Source organism: Hetaerina americana, unplaced genomic scaffold (assembly GCF_022747635.1).
Source record: "Hetaerina americana unplaced genomic scaffold, ioHetAmer1.1.p SCAF_1, whole genome shotgun sequence".
NCBI classification, from domain to species: domain Eukaryota; kingdom Metazoa; phylum Arthropoda; class Insecta; order Odonata; family Calopterygidae; genus Hetaerina; species Hetaerina americana.
This window is the reverse complement of record NW_027286069.1, coordinates 28,672,559-28,685,285: the sequence shown is the minus strand read 5'-3', so window position 1 is coordinate 28,685,285 and position 12,727 is coordinate 28,672,559. Positions and strand designations below refer to the sequence as shown.

The following is a 12,727-nucleotide window of genomic DNA, read 5'->3' as shown; positions in this document are numbered from 1 at the left end:
ACCATGGAGTGCGTTGACCTCTTCCGCCCATTTGAAATGTCGGATTAGCGTGATCGCCTCGGTAATCGTTTTTCGAAGGAATTTTTTCCTCTTGGCGCAAAGAGTGAACCGCAGTGCGAGGCACCACCGCTAACTAGAAAACCCGTCCGTACTCACTCGAAATGTTTTCATTTTTCTCTGCTAACAGCGAATTGAGGTGAGGACAACGGAGAAGGTTGGGAATCGAGGTGCTCGGCAGTTTGTTATTGAACGACTCCTTCGACGACCTTCAAAAACAAGAAAATCAAAAGAAACGAAAGCCAAGGGGTAATGGAACATTTCATGCCAGAAAGTACCACCTTTTTGTGGGTAAACATTATTGATGATTGTCAAGTGGCTTTAAGTTCGTTCTTGGCTCAGCATAGAGACAGGCTGAAATGCGAACTGTCGTGGTACACGAAGGGAAACAGGATGAAAAACCTTCCGAAGACATCGATATTACCAATTTTTTCCCTCTAGCAGGACACTTCCAAATCTGTAATCATTGGAAACCAGAAAATTTCATTGTATTATTAATAATATAAACCATAAACACAGTAATCAACCCGAAGGTCGGTTTAGTAGGTGATGGTAGAGATCACCCAGTACTAAGCCCTATACGGCGTGTGAAATTCACACATCAGGGTAGGGGGGCCAGTTCCTTTCCCTGTGCCGGTTATGGTTTCCTAGGAAGACCTGGTACCCGAAAAATCACTTTAGCTTGGGTGGAGCTGCAGGTGCCCAGAGTGCCTTGCCCGGGAATCGAACCCGGGACCCTGTGGTCAGCAGTCCAACGCTCTACCCACTGGACTACCGCGACCCACATTATTAATAATATATGAGGTTATAAAAAAAGGGGTTTTGTATAAAAATATCAGACGATCTCCTTCCGTAGAAATAGCTCTAAAACGATGCCAACTGAATCGTTTCGTGATAAAAATTCGTAAGATATCCTGTGTTAAACACTGACTAGAATTTATACGGAAATTAGTATCTGCTATCTTGGTTTCTTAGTCCGATTTCCTGCAAGACTGACTAACTTCTATTGTAAGTCGCAATAGGTTTGTCTAAACAAACCATAATTTCTGTTTGTCGTAAGCCAGAAAATTTTTATAGCTACGCTCGGTAATAATTTGCAGCGGTGGTTTACTCTCACCATGCTCACCATGTTATTTTTTGTAGCTAAAAGAAAATTGTAATTGCAGAAAAAGAAGCTTTCTCGAGGTTGTGGTATCACGAGATCCTCAATTGCAGATTTTCCTGCCCATCGGGGCAGGAAAATCTGCAATTCGACTAAACTCTCCAGTCCTCATTTTGGTCTGGAAAATTGGAACTATCCGTAAAAACCGAGAAAAGTGGAGTGTATGCCTGACTTGAAGCATGGAGTCCCTTCCTATTGTTTAACAATCCTCCTTTTTGATCTGCCGACTCCGAAAGCGTGTTCTTTTTCAAACTTTGACTCCGTTCTTCGCCAGGTTAACTCTCGGGAAGGTCATCGATCTTTGCGCGTGCGATTTGAGATTTGAAAATTTTCCGCGCGCATTCGTTCGCTTGATTCATCTGTGCACGACTTGCGTGCTGCGATTTGGCTTCCCGAGCCTGCTTTCGTGGTGCCGATCCCCTTCCTCTCCCCATCTTGCCCTCGTGCCTCCCATTCTTGCCCGCCTTCCCCTTACCCCCTCTCTCTCGTTCTCTCGTGCCCATATCCGGTGCGCCTGTGAGCGAGTGAGTGGCCGCCCAGGGCGGCACTTTCGCCTCGGTAAAAGGGTTAGGAAAATACATTTTCCTCTTCGCCGTATCGGTCAAAGAGATAACTCCATATTTGCCTCACTCCTACGCCACCTCGACGACTGATGCGAATGGCATTAGGGTATTGTTCATTTGCATCTGATGGGGTCGTCGTGCTCATGCGTGGGTGTTTCATGCTCAACCCTTAGTTAACAACGCTTTATGATTTTTGTAGTGTAGTAATTGGAAACCAAGCTTTACTTGACTTCAGACCTTTGTCGTGCGTGTCCTTTTAGTCACCTTAACCCCTGCGAGGAGGAAATTCGGCAAATGAATTTCAGGTCTTTTACTTCTTATAAATTCTCGTGTACAGAGCGATCGAATGCATAAGTATCATAAACGGAACGTTCATCTCGGTACAGTGTCTTCGAGTAAGAGATTTTGGTCTCGCATATGAATTTCAAAATGATTCCAACCGTGTAAAGTACTTTTCATTTTAGGTCTGATGAATCAGATTCCCAACTCTGTTTCAAAAAGTAATGCTTGAAGATCAGGCTAAGATTAAATGTATTCTGGAAATTATGAGATTTCTCCGCCGGCCGCAGTGAAATACATTTCACTTTATTTTTTATGATGCCCTTCCACTCAAACCTGAACTTCAGTTATGGCCACGATAATAGAGAGTTCTCTTTTTTGTAGGGCTCATTTTCTCGAAACAAAATTCGAGTGAAATCTAGACGAGGAGAGCGGGTTCACGTTTTAATTATTGACGAATTTCAATTTCCCCGATAAATCGAAGTCGTTGCTGCCTCCCGGCTTCTTCTCTTCCCAAAGGATAAAAGTTTCCTCGCGGAGCTTTATTAAATATTCGGAAAGCGAAAAGTACTCGTCAAGGAAATTAGCAGGAAATGCACCATGCGTGCTCCACGTCCTGCGATTCGATCCACGGTAGCCGTGTGACATCACTTCCGCTCTCCCATACCGATCCTTTCTTCCTTTTTTGGCTCGCATAGACAAAAGATGAACGTGCTCCTTCCGCTCCCGCCCCTTCTTCTCCCATGTCCTCGACGCCCCCGCTTTGCCTTGCCCTCCCTCCGCCTCTGAAAACTTCGTCCCTCCCATACTGGTTACAGCATGCAGGCTCGATTTCGGTCCTGTCAGCTGCGTCGGAGGATTAGAAAAATAAATGCAGGGCGCCGATGCTGTCTGTGTTCATTGTCACCTTTTCCCGTTTTTGGTTAAATTCTTTCGATCGCCTCGGGCGAGTACTTTTCTTTCCTTTGAGAATAATTGTGAGACTTCATTTATATGATTAATGGGCCAAAATAGGTATTCCTTGTGATACGCAGAACTGTTGAAAAAATCCGCGTTGGTATTCCGTGGATGTGCTAATTTTTCTTCGCCTGTGGTGTTAACTGGTTGCGAGCTAAAACTCTTTATTTTTTTTAAGACGTTTCCTTCCATTTGGTGCTTCACTGCACCAATCGATGTGGGTTGGCATATCAGTCATTGGTTGACTTAATGGTGTAAACGATGGAGTGGGGTATTTCTAGGGAAAGCGTTTTGATGGTGCTAAGTTCTAAGGTTACCGGGAAATGTGAAGGATAATAAATGAGGTGCTTGGTGAAGCCTAACCTTCTTGGAATCGCGTGTTCACGCATTCATGAGTAGCAGGTGACAATTACAAGACACTTTTTCCAAATGTCCTCCTGACTATGGCAATGGATATTAATTTTGCGATTTTCCTTCCTCTAACTGTTTAGTTCTTAATACCAGTCGTAGTCAGCGTTATGTTTTGAATTACATAGGAATACTTATGTATTTAATGTGTCATTGTAAATAAACCCAAAAGAGGTTTAATGCTTTATTGTAATGCTCGAAAATTTTTTGTTAAACTACTGCAGATGACAAATTCCCAGTGAAATAATAATGCGTCACCTGATCAATTGTGAAATCCAAGGCACAGTATCGTTTTAAAAAATCGAGTTCTTTTACCGCGGAATCATAAATGCGAATGTTAATACATGTATTGTGCATCAAATGTTACATATGTTATAGAAATCTTATACTTTTATTTTCTGTCTTCGGTTTGTAATATAAAGTAACTTGGTGAAAACGGGTGATGAGACTGTAGAAATCTGAGTGTAGGGCTCATGGAAAGAAGGTAGGCGAAGTCTTACTGTATTATCTACCTCTAAATGCGCCAATTGATGCGTGGTTTAACGTTTCATTCAGCGGTGTGTATTGCACAACGGCTGCTGTCTCAATGACACTTAGTTTCTCCGAGACCAGGAATAGCAAGGAAAATATCCCGTCATCTTCGGGTATCAAACTCTTTATGCTTCGAAAGGAAAGCCAGTAAGCTATCCCCTTTCTTATCAGAGCGTTTTTCAGTATGGTGGACACAGGAGTTCACAATTGAGTAAGCATTTCTTAACGTTCATGTACCCCCGCTGTGCAGGATGAGATACAGAAATGATGACGTTCTCGTCGCAGTGCCGTAGAGATAAACCAACCAGCTCTGTGTGCAAAATGCCCTCGGGTGGCAGGCACTTATCATGTGACCGTTGAAACTTAATGGGAGGTGAAGGAGGCAGGTGTCGGGACAAGGTCTTCGATCAAAGGCCATCATCGTCCCCGTGCATGCCTTGGCACAAGGTTTTCCATTTTACTCCTAGGCCTGTACTTGCGGCGGAATCCGGATGTCGAATTTAAAAAGAAAATCTTTCCGACCACACAGGTCCGAGGGCGAGTCCTTTCTGCCGCCTATGCGTTTTCCAAACAGGTGGAGGGAGCTGTGGAATGAGTCACGCCGGAATGAGTCACCTGCTTCCCCAGGGAGGGCGCCACTGGGGGGGAGAGAGGACGGAGGGAAGTTATTAAGGCAATATTCGTTGGAGATAATGTCCACAAACACACAAATAAGTTGTTAGGAAAGAGGGACAGTACGTGAGAGACTTTTCTCCTCCTCTCTATCTCCAGGCTTACTTTCTCCTCCTGTTAGGAAAGATACGATTTCGGAGCGACGCCCCATGCTTCCGCGTCTTCTCCAAGCAGCACGCGCCGCGAATGTCGCGGTCCGCATCCAGCAGTTTCGTTTTTAGGTCTGCCGTTTATGAACTGCAGCAGAAAATTTTCGCATTTTCCCGTGGTTGCTTGTCGTGTGTTTTTATCATCAGGAAATTTGCCCTGGTTTGCACCATTGGATTTATATAGGAGTTTTACGTATTATCTGCACGCCTGAATCTCTGCTGTTCCATGAACTCGTCCGTTCTAAGTTCTAAATCCAATAAAGCCACCTTCTTAATTTATTGAATGCATTGTTTAAAGAAGCGTGGGTAAATCGCTCGGAAAATGTTATAGCTTTCAGCACTCGTGCCGTGTTGACCAAGTGATTCTTCTTCAACCACAGTCGAAATATGTATATTAGTATATCCGTTTGTATAGTCTATATCATATAGAGTATATTACTGGACAGAGGTTAAAGTGTAGAGATAAAATTAGAAATCGGTAATTAAACCGAAAAATAGAGGACAATACCATTTAAAGACCATACGGAAAAAAGATAAACCAGATGGTTTTGACACATCTTACGTGATTTATAATGGATTTACCAGGGATTCATTAGAAGGAAAGGCTCTCAACGAGTGAGAAATATTATAACTAAGTAAAATGTATGAAAAAAAGCAATCAGGGAGTCAGAAAACTAGAATGGGATAGGAAATAATGGAGGGCTACACGAAAAGAATGATACGCGATGTCATTTTTATTTCCTTTGATTCGTATGACAAAGAACTAATTTACTAGGTGAAATAAACCCTTGTTTTGAAATAAGTCGTTTCCCAGCATGTGTACAAATTTTCACGTCATTTGAGGTATTTTACTGAATATTTTTTCCCTTTTATCTTCCTTTCCCATATCCTCCCTTACCTTTTCCACCGTGTGGTTAAACCCCCTGCCGCACAACTTTTTTAGTGGATCGTGGGGTATTTATGTAGATGTACAAGTATGTTGTAGACTAGCCACAATATTTCGTACACAAGGGATAAACATCTTAATGTGTAAAGAAAATGGAATGCTGTTATGTTGAAGCCGTTATTCGCGATTAGTGAATCGCGACCAAGCCGTTGACATTTTACGGAGATATTATATCACTGGACGCTCATGAATTCACCGATTGTAATGGGCCAGTCCTGCTGTTCCGACTGAGGTTCCTTCCTTGTAAAGTTCTCATCCACGTCTTCCAGTCGGTTCTTCCTTCCCAATTCTGATTTTACCCAGCACGTGGATGTTACAGATACCTACCAGGAAAAAGGCTGCATTTGTTCATGAGCTGAAATGTTTTTCCTAATATTAAAGGTTCTTTTCCCTGATGATTAATGGATTTTAACGAGACACATATGATATTGCTAATAGATTCAGGCATCTTTTCTGAAATTGCCATGTTTTCTCCATCTGCTAGCCCGTCTGAGCGTCATATGCCGATGAAGTATGTGAAAGCAGTCGATGTGGAAATTGATTGAAGATTCCCATTGATTGAAGTATTCCGTGCTCCGTGTTAGTAAGCTAATTCCTTTTTTTATGCCAATGTATTATCTTTAGACCAATAAAGACAATATAATGATTATTTATTCACCAATAAAATTTTTCTTGCGATAAAGTTTGATTGCAGAGGGATTGCGCTTTTAAGATGATAAAATAATGTATTCCGTAGTTGGCAGTAGGTAGTAGTAATTGGTAGTAGTAATTGTACGTAGAAAAAAATTTCTAATAAGATAATGCATTCAAAACTGTATTTTTCAGGTGGTAAAACTGGTATAGTATTTTTCTTATGTGGTGTGCTTACTGTCAACTTTTTTGTTGTAATTTACGAACTATACTGTGTTCGTTGGTTTAAGTATTATTGCTGCTTATCATCGAAGTCTCTCAAAGATTTGCCTACGCAACAACCAGCTTTTACATTAGTCGACTGAAAAAAATGGTTTATTAGTCGTGGGCTCTTTTTTTCACCACTTCGTCCTTAATGAGGCCATGAAGTCATCGAAAGTGATGAGGTCACGCTCGCTGATCTGTGGTCAGCACCACCGCCCGCGGTCTGTATACAATATGTGGCGGCTGGAGGAGACGACTTCTTATCCGAGTCAATATTGTGGACTGCCCACGCATCTCCCTTCGCATCACTCCAACTGTCTTTATTGACTACCCACTTTCGCCTCACAAATGGCCGGGGACTTATTGGAATTTTCTTATCGCGTAACTTATGAGCGTTGTGGCGATGGAGAGTGAGAGAGAGATTGGATTGAAGAGGGACACATTGCGGAATGGGTTCAGCCGTCGCCTCACTCAAACTGTCAGCGCGCCGTCCATGGGCCGAGAAGGTTTACGCATCTGCGATTCCACTTCGTTCGAAAATGCCCGACTGTCCTTTTTCTCTCTCCATGTCCAAGTGCACTTGTGTCATGTGAAACTTAAGTGGCCATCCTCGGCGCTCGTGTAATGACACGGACGACTAAATAAATCGGATGAACGGGTCGTTGACCCAGCCTCCTTTGAATGCATCGCTGTTCTCCTCGACGGCCCCGCCTTGGTTCGATTTGTTTCTCTTCTAACCAGGGACGCAAGGCCGGTACCAACCAAATCCTCCGGCTAAATTCCTTCCACGGTTGCGTTTGTTACCGTCAGTTTTCTTCCTCGCTGCCAGTCCATATTTCAGTGTTGGCCTCGTTTCACTGGCTCCTCATTTCCTCCTCCTCATCTGAATCATATCCGTGGTTGTTTCATTGGAGACAATTGTAGAATCAAGTTTTTGTTAATCATCCATCCACTATGTTTCAGCCACAAGTGCTCTCGCGCAAAATATGTCTAACCCATGACCTTTCTATAAAAAGTGTTGAAACATGATGGTACTGCAAGTATAGCAAGTTATATTAAATAATTCTGAGCAAAGTATCCGCAGAAGGGAAACCAAAATCTTTCAAAATCCATTCGTAACGAAAATTGAACTTATTTTTCATTCATCGTTGTCATTCACCAAACATTATAATGTCGATACGTGCACAGTATATAAATTTAATGAATTTATTTACATGCCATATCGTCAGTTTTTGTCTCAACTGAAGTTCTCAAAATTCTATAATTAAGGATTTTTTCATAATGCACCCTGTTTGTAGGATAACGTTTCAATACTCGCTTTATTGAGGGAGAAAGTATTAATGATCTATGCTCAGTTTTCATCGCACCAACATGATAGATTTTTTACGTTACCTTTAACTTTGTGAATACTGTTCACGTGTTGTTATTACACTGTAATGGGTTTCTGTCGGTATTCCTCTAGGTGATATCCTTAAGTCCAAGTATTTATTCAAGTGGGCTCTGTCGATATTATCTACCAATTATCTACTTTACGGTGATTGAAAATTGGAGGTCTTCATCCAATTTATGCGTCACAGTCTCCGAGCAATGTGTTCTCAAATTGAATGATTGCATGAAAATATGCACCATTTAGGATCTAAAAACGAATTTCATGAAGAAAATTTATCGATCCAGCCTATGAAATATTCCTTGTAAATTATTATAACTAGTGTAATTCATTCATCTTTAATAATGTGGTCGGGAGTTGCAATGAATTTAAATTTTAATGTTCTCAAATTCTTCAAATATTTCACAGTTAATTTGAAAGTCATTCCGCGAGACAGTTGTGAATTCCAGTATTACAAACAAACATTAGTTTTCAATAAAATCTTCACTATTTTAAATGTCATTTACTTTCGAATCATCGGCAATGGACTTAGGTTTCGCTAGGTAGTATTATTTCAGATTAAGTATAACTAATGTTTAGCGATTGTACAGATATTCCAATGACCTAAGTGATTTAAATTGACAACCAATGATCTCCAATGATGATGACCTTTCATTGCGCTGAGACTTGGAAATCAAATACATTTTCTTTCACGGCTGAGAGCGTGAGTTTTATGCGGCATCTACGGTCTGGTCAAATTTTAATGAGCCATGCTTGAACGTAAGAATAAAATAAAGAGAAGGAATCAGTTTTTTACTTATATAAATGATGATAGAAAAAGAAAAACCAAAAAAATCCACTTCCAGTTTCATTTTCTATCGAAAAACATTCAGGTTTTCAATTCTTGTGCCTTTTAATGTAAACCTGACAATGGTAAGTTCATAATTCAATTCACGTTATGAGCTATACTCTTCGGGTGATGTTCTCATTTTCCGCTAGCTAATTCCCAGGCGTTGAGCTTAGTGGCACAAGGCTCTGCTGCACCGCTCGTCGTGACTCTCATATCCTCGTAAGAACTTCTCACAGTCTCCTCGACCCTTCCCAGCTCTTTATGCTCCCTTTCCTTGACGTGATAAATATTAGCGCCCACTTCGTTGAAGGCGTCGTTCGCTATAAACACGCTCACACTGTAGAACATGTGGCATAGGATATCGCCCATGCGACGCGGAGATTGCGTTGCCAATATGCTTATTCCGTGAATACCATTACTGTGAAGCGTGGAGAGTGTGGCAACCAGATATCGATAAGACCGAAGGAATTTTGAATTCTTTACGTTGACTTAAACTCAGTGAGTTGTTGTTTATCCCTATCAATGCCAACATACAAAAACGGTAGATCTGCAGAAGAGCCTGTAGTTCATACTCAACTCTTTTTCAGTCGCTTAGAACTCGGAAAGGGATATTTTAATTCTTAATCGTGGACATGAATTGTCGCATTTTTTCTTGCCGAATCCAAATTTATGAATATCAATATTTTATTGAAGAAGATGAGCTGTCATTAGAACTAATGGCCAACGCAGTTTATTTCGTATCTGTTTATGGTATTTTTTTTCATATAATTGGATTTCCAATATTAACCTCGAAAAGTATCAGTGGGGTGGAAATATGTTAGGGGATAATGTTTCTCGGACACTTTGGACAGGAATTACAAAAAAATTAATTTTAGCTAAGGCCCAATGTACTGCAAGATACATTAGGGCTGGATTCTGATAAGTTGGAAAGGAAAAATTCATAGCAAATCAAAAATCAGTTGGAGTAACAGTTGCTATTGATCAGGTCGATGTCTCGCGTCCATCTACAAGGACACTCTTTTTACTACTATTTTAGATTTTTACTGGCCGCCGCTGCTGAATAGTAGGCATTGTTAGGTCACCAGAAATTAATTTGGCATTTGGCAAAATGTTAAATCGACTATGATATTTATAAAATAATCTAGCTACAAACTAGTACTGTCTAACTAGATTTGTATTTTTCTTATTGGTGTAGTATTACATTCGTTCGCTGTGGTAGGAGTGACTTAAGTGCGACTCTTATATAACGCTTTCTGTTTATTGAGAAAGGTTTTAGCTAATCAATCGCCTTTCATTTGTGTTTTGTGTGATTTAGCTATCGAACATTTTTGTGCGATTTAACTTATTTCACACGTTAATCCAGGACCTAAATAGTGCGAAATAGCACCATATCTTTACATTCTTACTCCAGTGTTATCTCACTATTCTTTTGGGAGAATAGTGATAACATTTCAAGAAAAATGTCTTCAATACGCTTCCGCAAATCATTCCAGCAAGCCTTTTCTGTGTTAGGTCCTATTGTAGGACGAAACTTGTTTCTCTATTTTTTGGGTCTATATGTATATTAGGAGAGTAATACTTAATGTCCTACACGTACATTGCTGGTCATGTTTACAATTTAACCCAGAGACCCAAAGGTGACTCCCGAGTTTATATAAGAATAGTGTTAATATTGGATTATTAGAGACAAATAATATCATTAGGTGTACATCGGTGGAGGGCCCTATCACTAGTTAATAATCCAATAGTGTTAGTTTGATTTGAATTAATGTTATCGGCGTAAATGATAACTCGGGAATGTATTATTCATGAGCTCCGCATCGTTACCTTGTGAGGGAAATACGGAGATTTCGCAGAATTTTGCTCACCCAGTATTTTGGAGATTTTTCTGACTGGGTCGAATTTTTTTTCTATCTCCATGGCTTTTGAGAGGGCTCAGGTGGGCACGGACTGCACCGCACCCGTCACGCCAGGGCGGGGTGGGTTGCTACCCCGGGGAGGCACCTGGACGATTTAGGCTAAGAACGCCAGAGGGCTACTGCTCTCCTCCGTCACCTGTTGTTTGGCCAAACAACCCAACCCCCCTTTTTCACCCCCTAACCTCTCTCTCTCCCTCTTTCTCCTCCACAACTCCTCCCCTCCCTTTTCCCTCTTTCCCTCCCTTTTCCCTCTTTCCCTCCCTACCACTCCTCTCCCCTTCTTGTGTTTCGCCGCCGTCAGTAAGGAGCGTCGTGTGGGTGAGGGAAGAGAGAGAGAGAGTGGGGCGGAGGGGAAGATTTCCCTTCCTCCGCGCCGAGGGGTGGCTGTGACTCAACGGGAGTGGCGGAGACGCCTTAGTCGCTGTCAGTTAGTCGCGAGAGGGCGATGCTTGTGGACGTGTGTCGAAGAGAGCACATTTTGGGAGCCGTGCCGGGCGATAGGAGCGCGGCGCGGACTGAAGCCCGTTTCTTTTCGGGGGCACGCGCGTAGCCGAGGCGCGAGAAGTGAGGGGCTCGGTGGAAGTGAACTCGAGGCGGTGGAAACTCGTTTTCTTGTGTCCGTGCGTGTGTACGTTTTGTTCTCTTTTTTTCCGTCCCTTTCGGGGAGGGTTGGGACGGTGGTCCTCACCTGTCTGCTTTCGTCACTGCCGCTCCACCGTCGCAGTGGTCCACCTACGCACGGCTCGGTTGCGAAAAGGGGTTGTCCAAAATTTTCCCGATCTACGCGTCACGGCGGTGTTGTCCATCGGTGCATGGGTGCTGGGTTTAAGTGCAGCAAGACCCCTTGGGCCATCCGCGTTTACCTTCCTCCTCTTCTGCCTCCTCTTCCCTCCTCAACCAAAGGGAGGAAAGGTGCAGCGCACACCTGGGTGTGCATCTATCTTTGAATTGTGTCATCGTGAAGAGCCCGGAGACACTTTTTGTTTTTCCTTTTCCTCTCCTGGATTCTACTTCTCGAGCACTCGCCGTCCGTTGCTTCGACATTTCCCCCCTGCGCAACGTTCGTCACAAGTGTGTGTTTAGGATTCTCAAACAGAGAGGAGGAGTGTCAATTGATTTTAAAAACTATCTCTGAATACTCAGCAATTGTTCGTGTAAACGTCGGTGGAGAGAGTGTTTGTTCGAAGTGAACGAAGGAGCGTCACGTGGGATGAAACTTTATAAATCCTTGACGTTGTTATCCAAGATAAACTGTCTGAATGGTGTTTGGTATTCATTTTTTTAGGATATTGCTATAGGTTATTTCCATTTGTCCAGAGTTGCTTCAGATGGATGTTTTCACTTTTTTACGAAATCCTAAAGTATCTTATGATGCTCTTATTGTGCGTTTAGGGTGTAGGTATGTCAGAAATCTCGGAATTAAAACTCACATGCATCTAGTGACACGGGATTGTACATCCCTACTACGAATTCCAGGTGGGAGGAGCCAGACGATGGAGCTTACGTTGTTGATGGGATTTGGTACACTTACAGTGAAATATTTTTACAGTTCCTAGTGGCACCCGCTAGTCTGTCGTATGTGTGGCTCGGATCAGAGGCTTACTTCTCACAGGCTTCCCGCACTGCAGTCCTTTGGCCGTCTTCCAATGGGAGCACGGTCTGGAGAGAGGAAAAGAAGCAACTGCCTCAAAATGAAATGAAAAATAGCACAATAAACATCATTTCCTCCTCCGTTGAAAGTCTTCCCCGGGCGACACGATCGTTTATGACATGAATGGTGTCCTCGCTATTAGTGGAGAGTGGAAAAAAGATAGAAAGAAAGATTTCTTTGAACGAACTAGGGGATACAGCAAGCCCCAATTACTCCGCTCTGTCATTCTAACTTTGGAACCTATTCATCGCGAAGATATTTTTTCCCTGTAAATGGATTCATCATCAACGTATATTTCTATGCATGGTGCAACTGTTAAGGGG

At 42.3% G+C, this 12,727-nt stretch overlaps 1 protein-coding gene across 4 annotated transcripts in view; it reads left to right on the top strand.

Annotated features, from left to right (window-relative positions):
• raskol (Ras GTPase-activating protein raskol) overlaps positions 1–12,727 on the top strand; it is a 650,862-nt gene that overhangs the window by 439,770 nt on the left and 198,365 nt on the right. Inside the window, exon 1 of one of the 4 annotated variants that reach the window (XM_071587485.1) lies at positions 11,949–12,015. The exons of the other annotated variants lie outside the window; for them this stretch is intronic. Coding sequence (XP_071443586.1) covers positions 11,964–12,015 — 52 coding nt within the window. The 5' untranslated portion in view covers positions 11,949–11,963. Of the gene's footprint in view, positions 1–11,948; positions 12,016–12,727 lie in introns of those variants that run through there. 4 annotated transcript variants of the gene reach the window in all.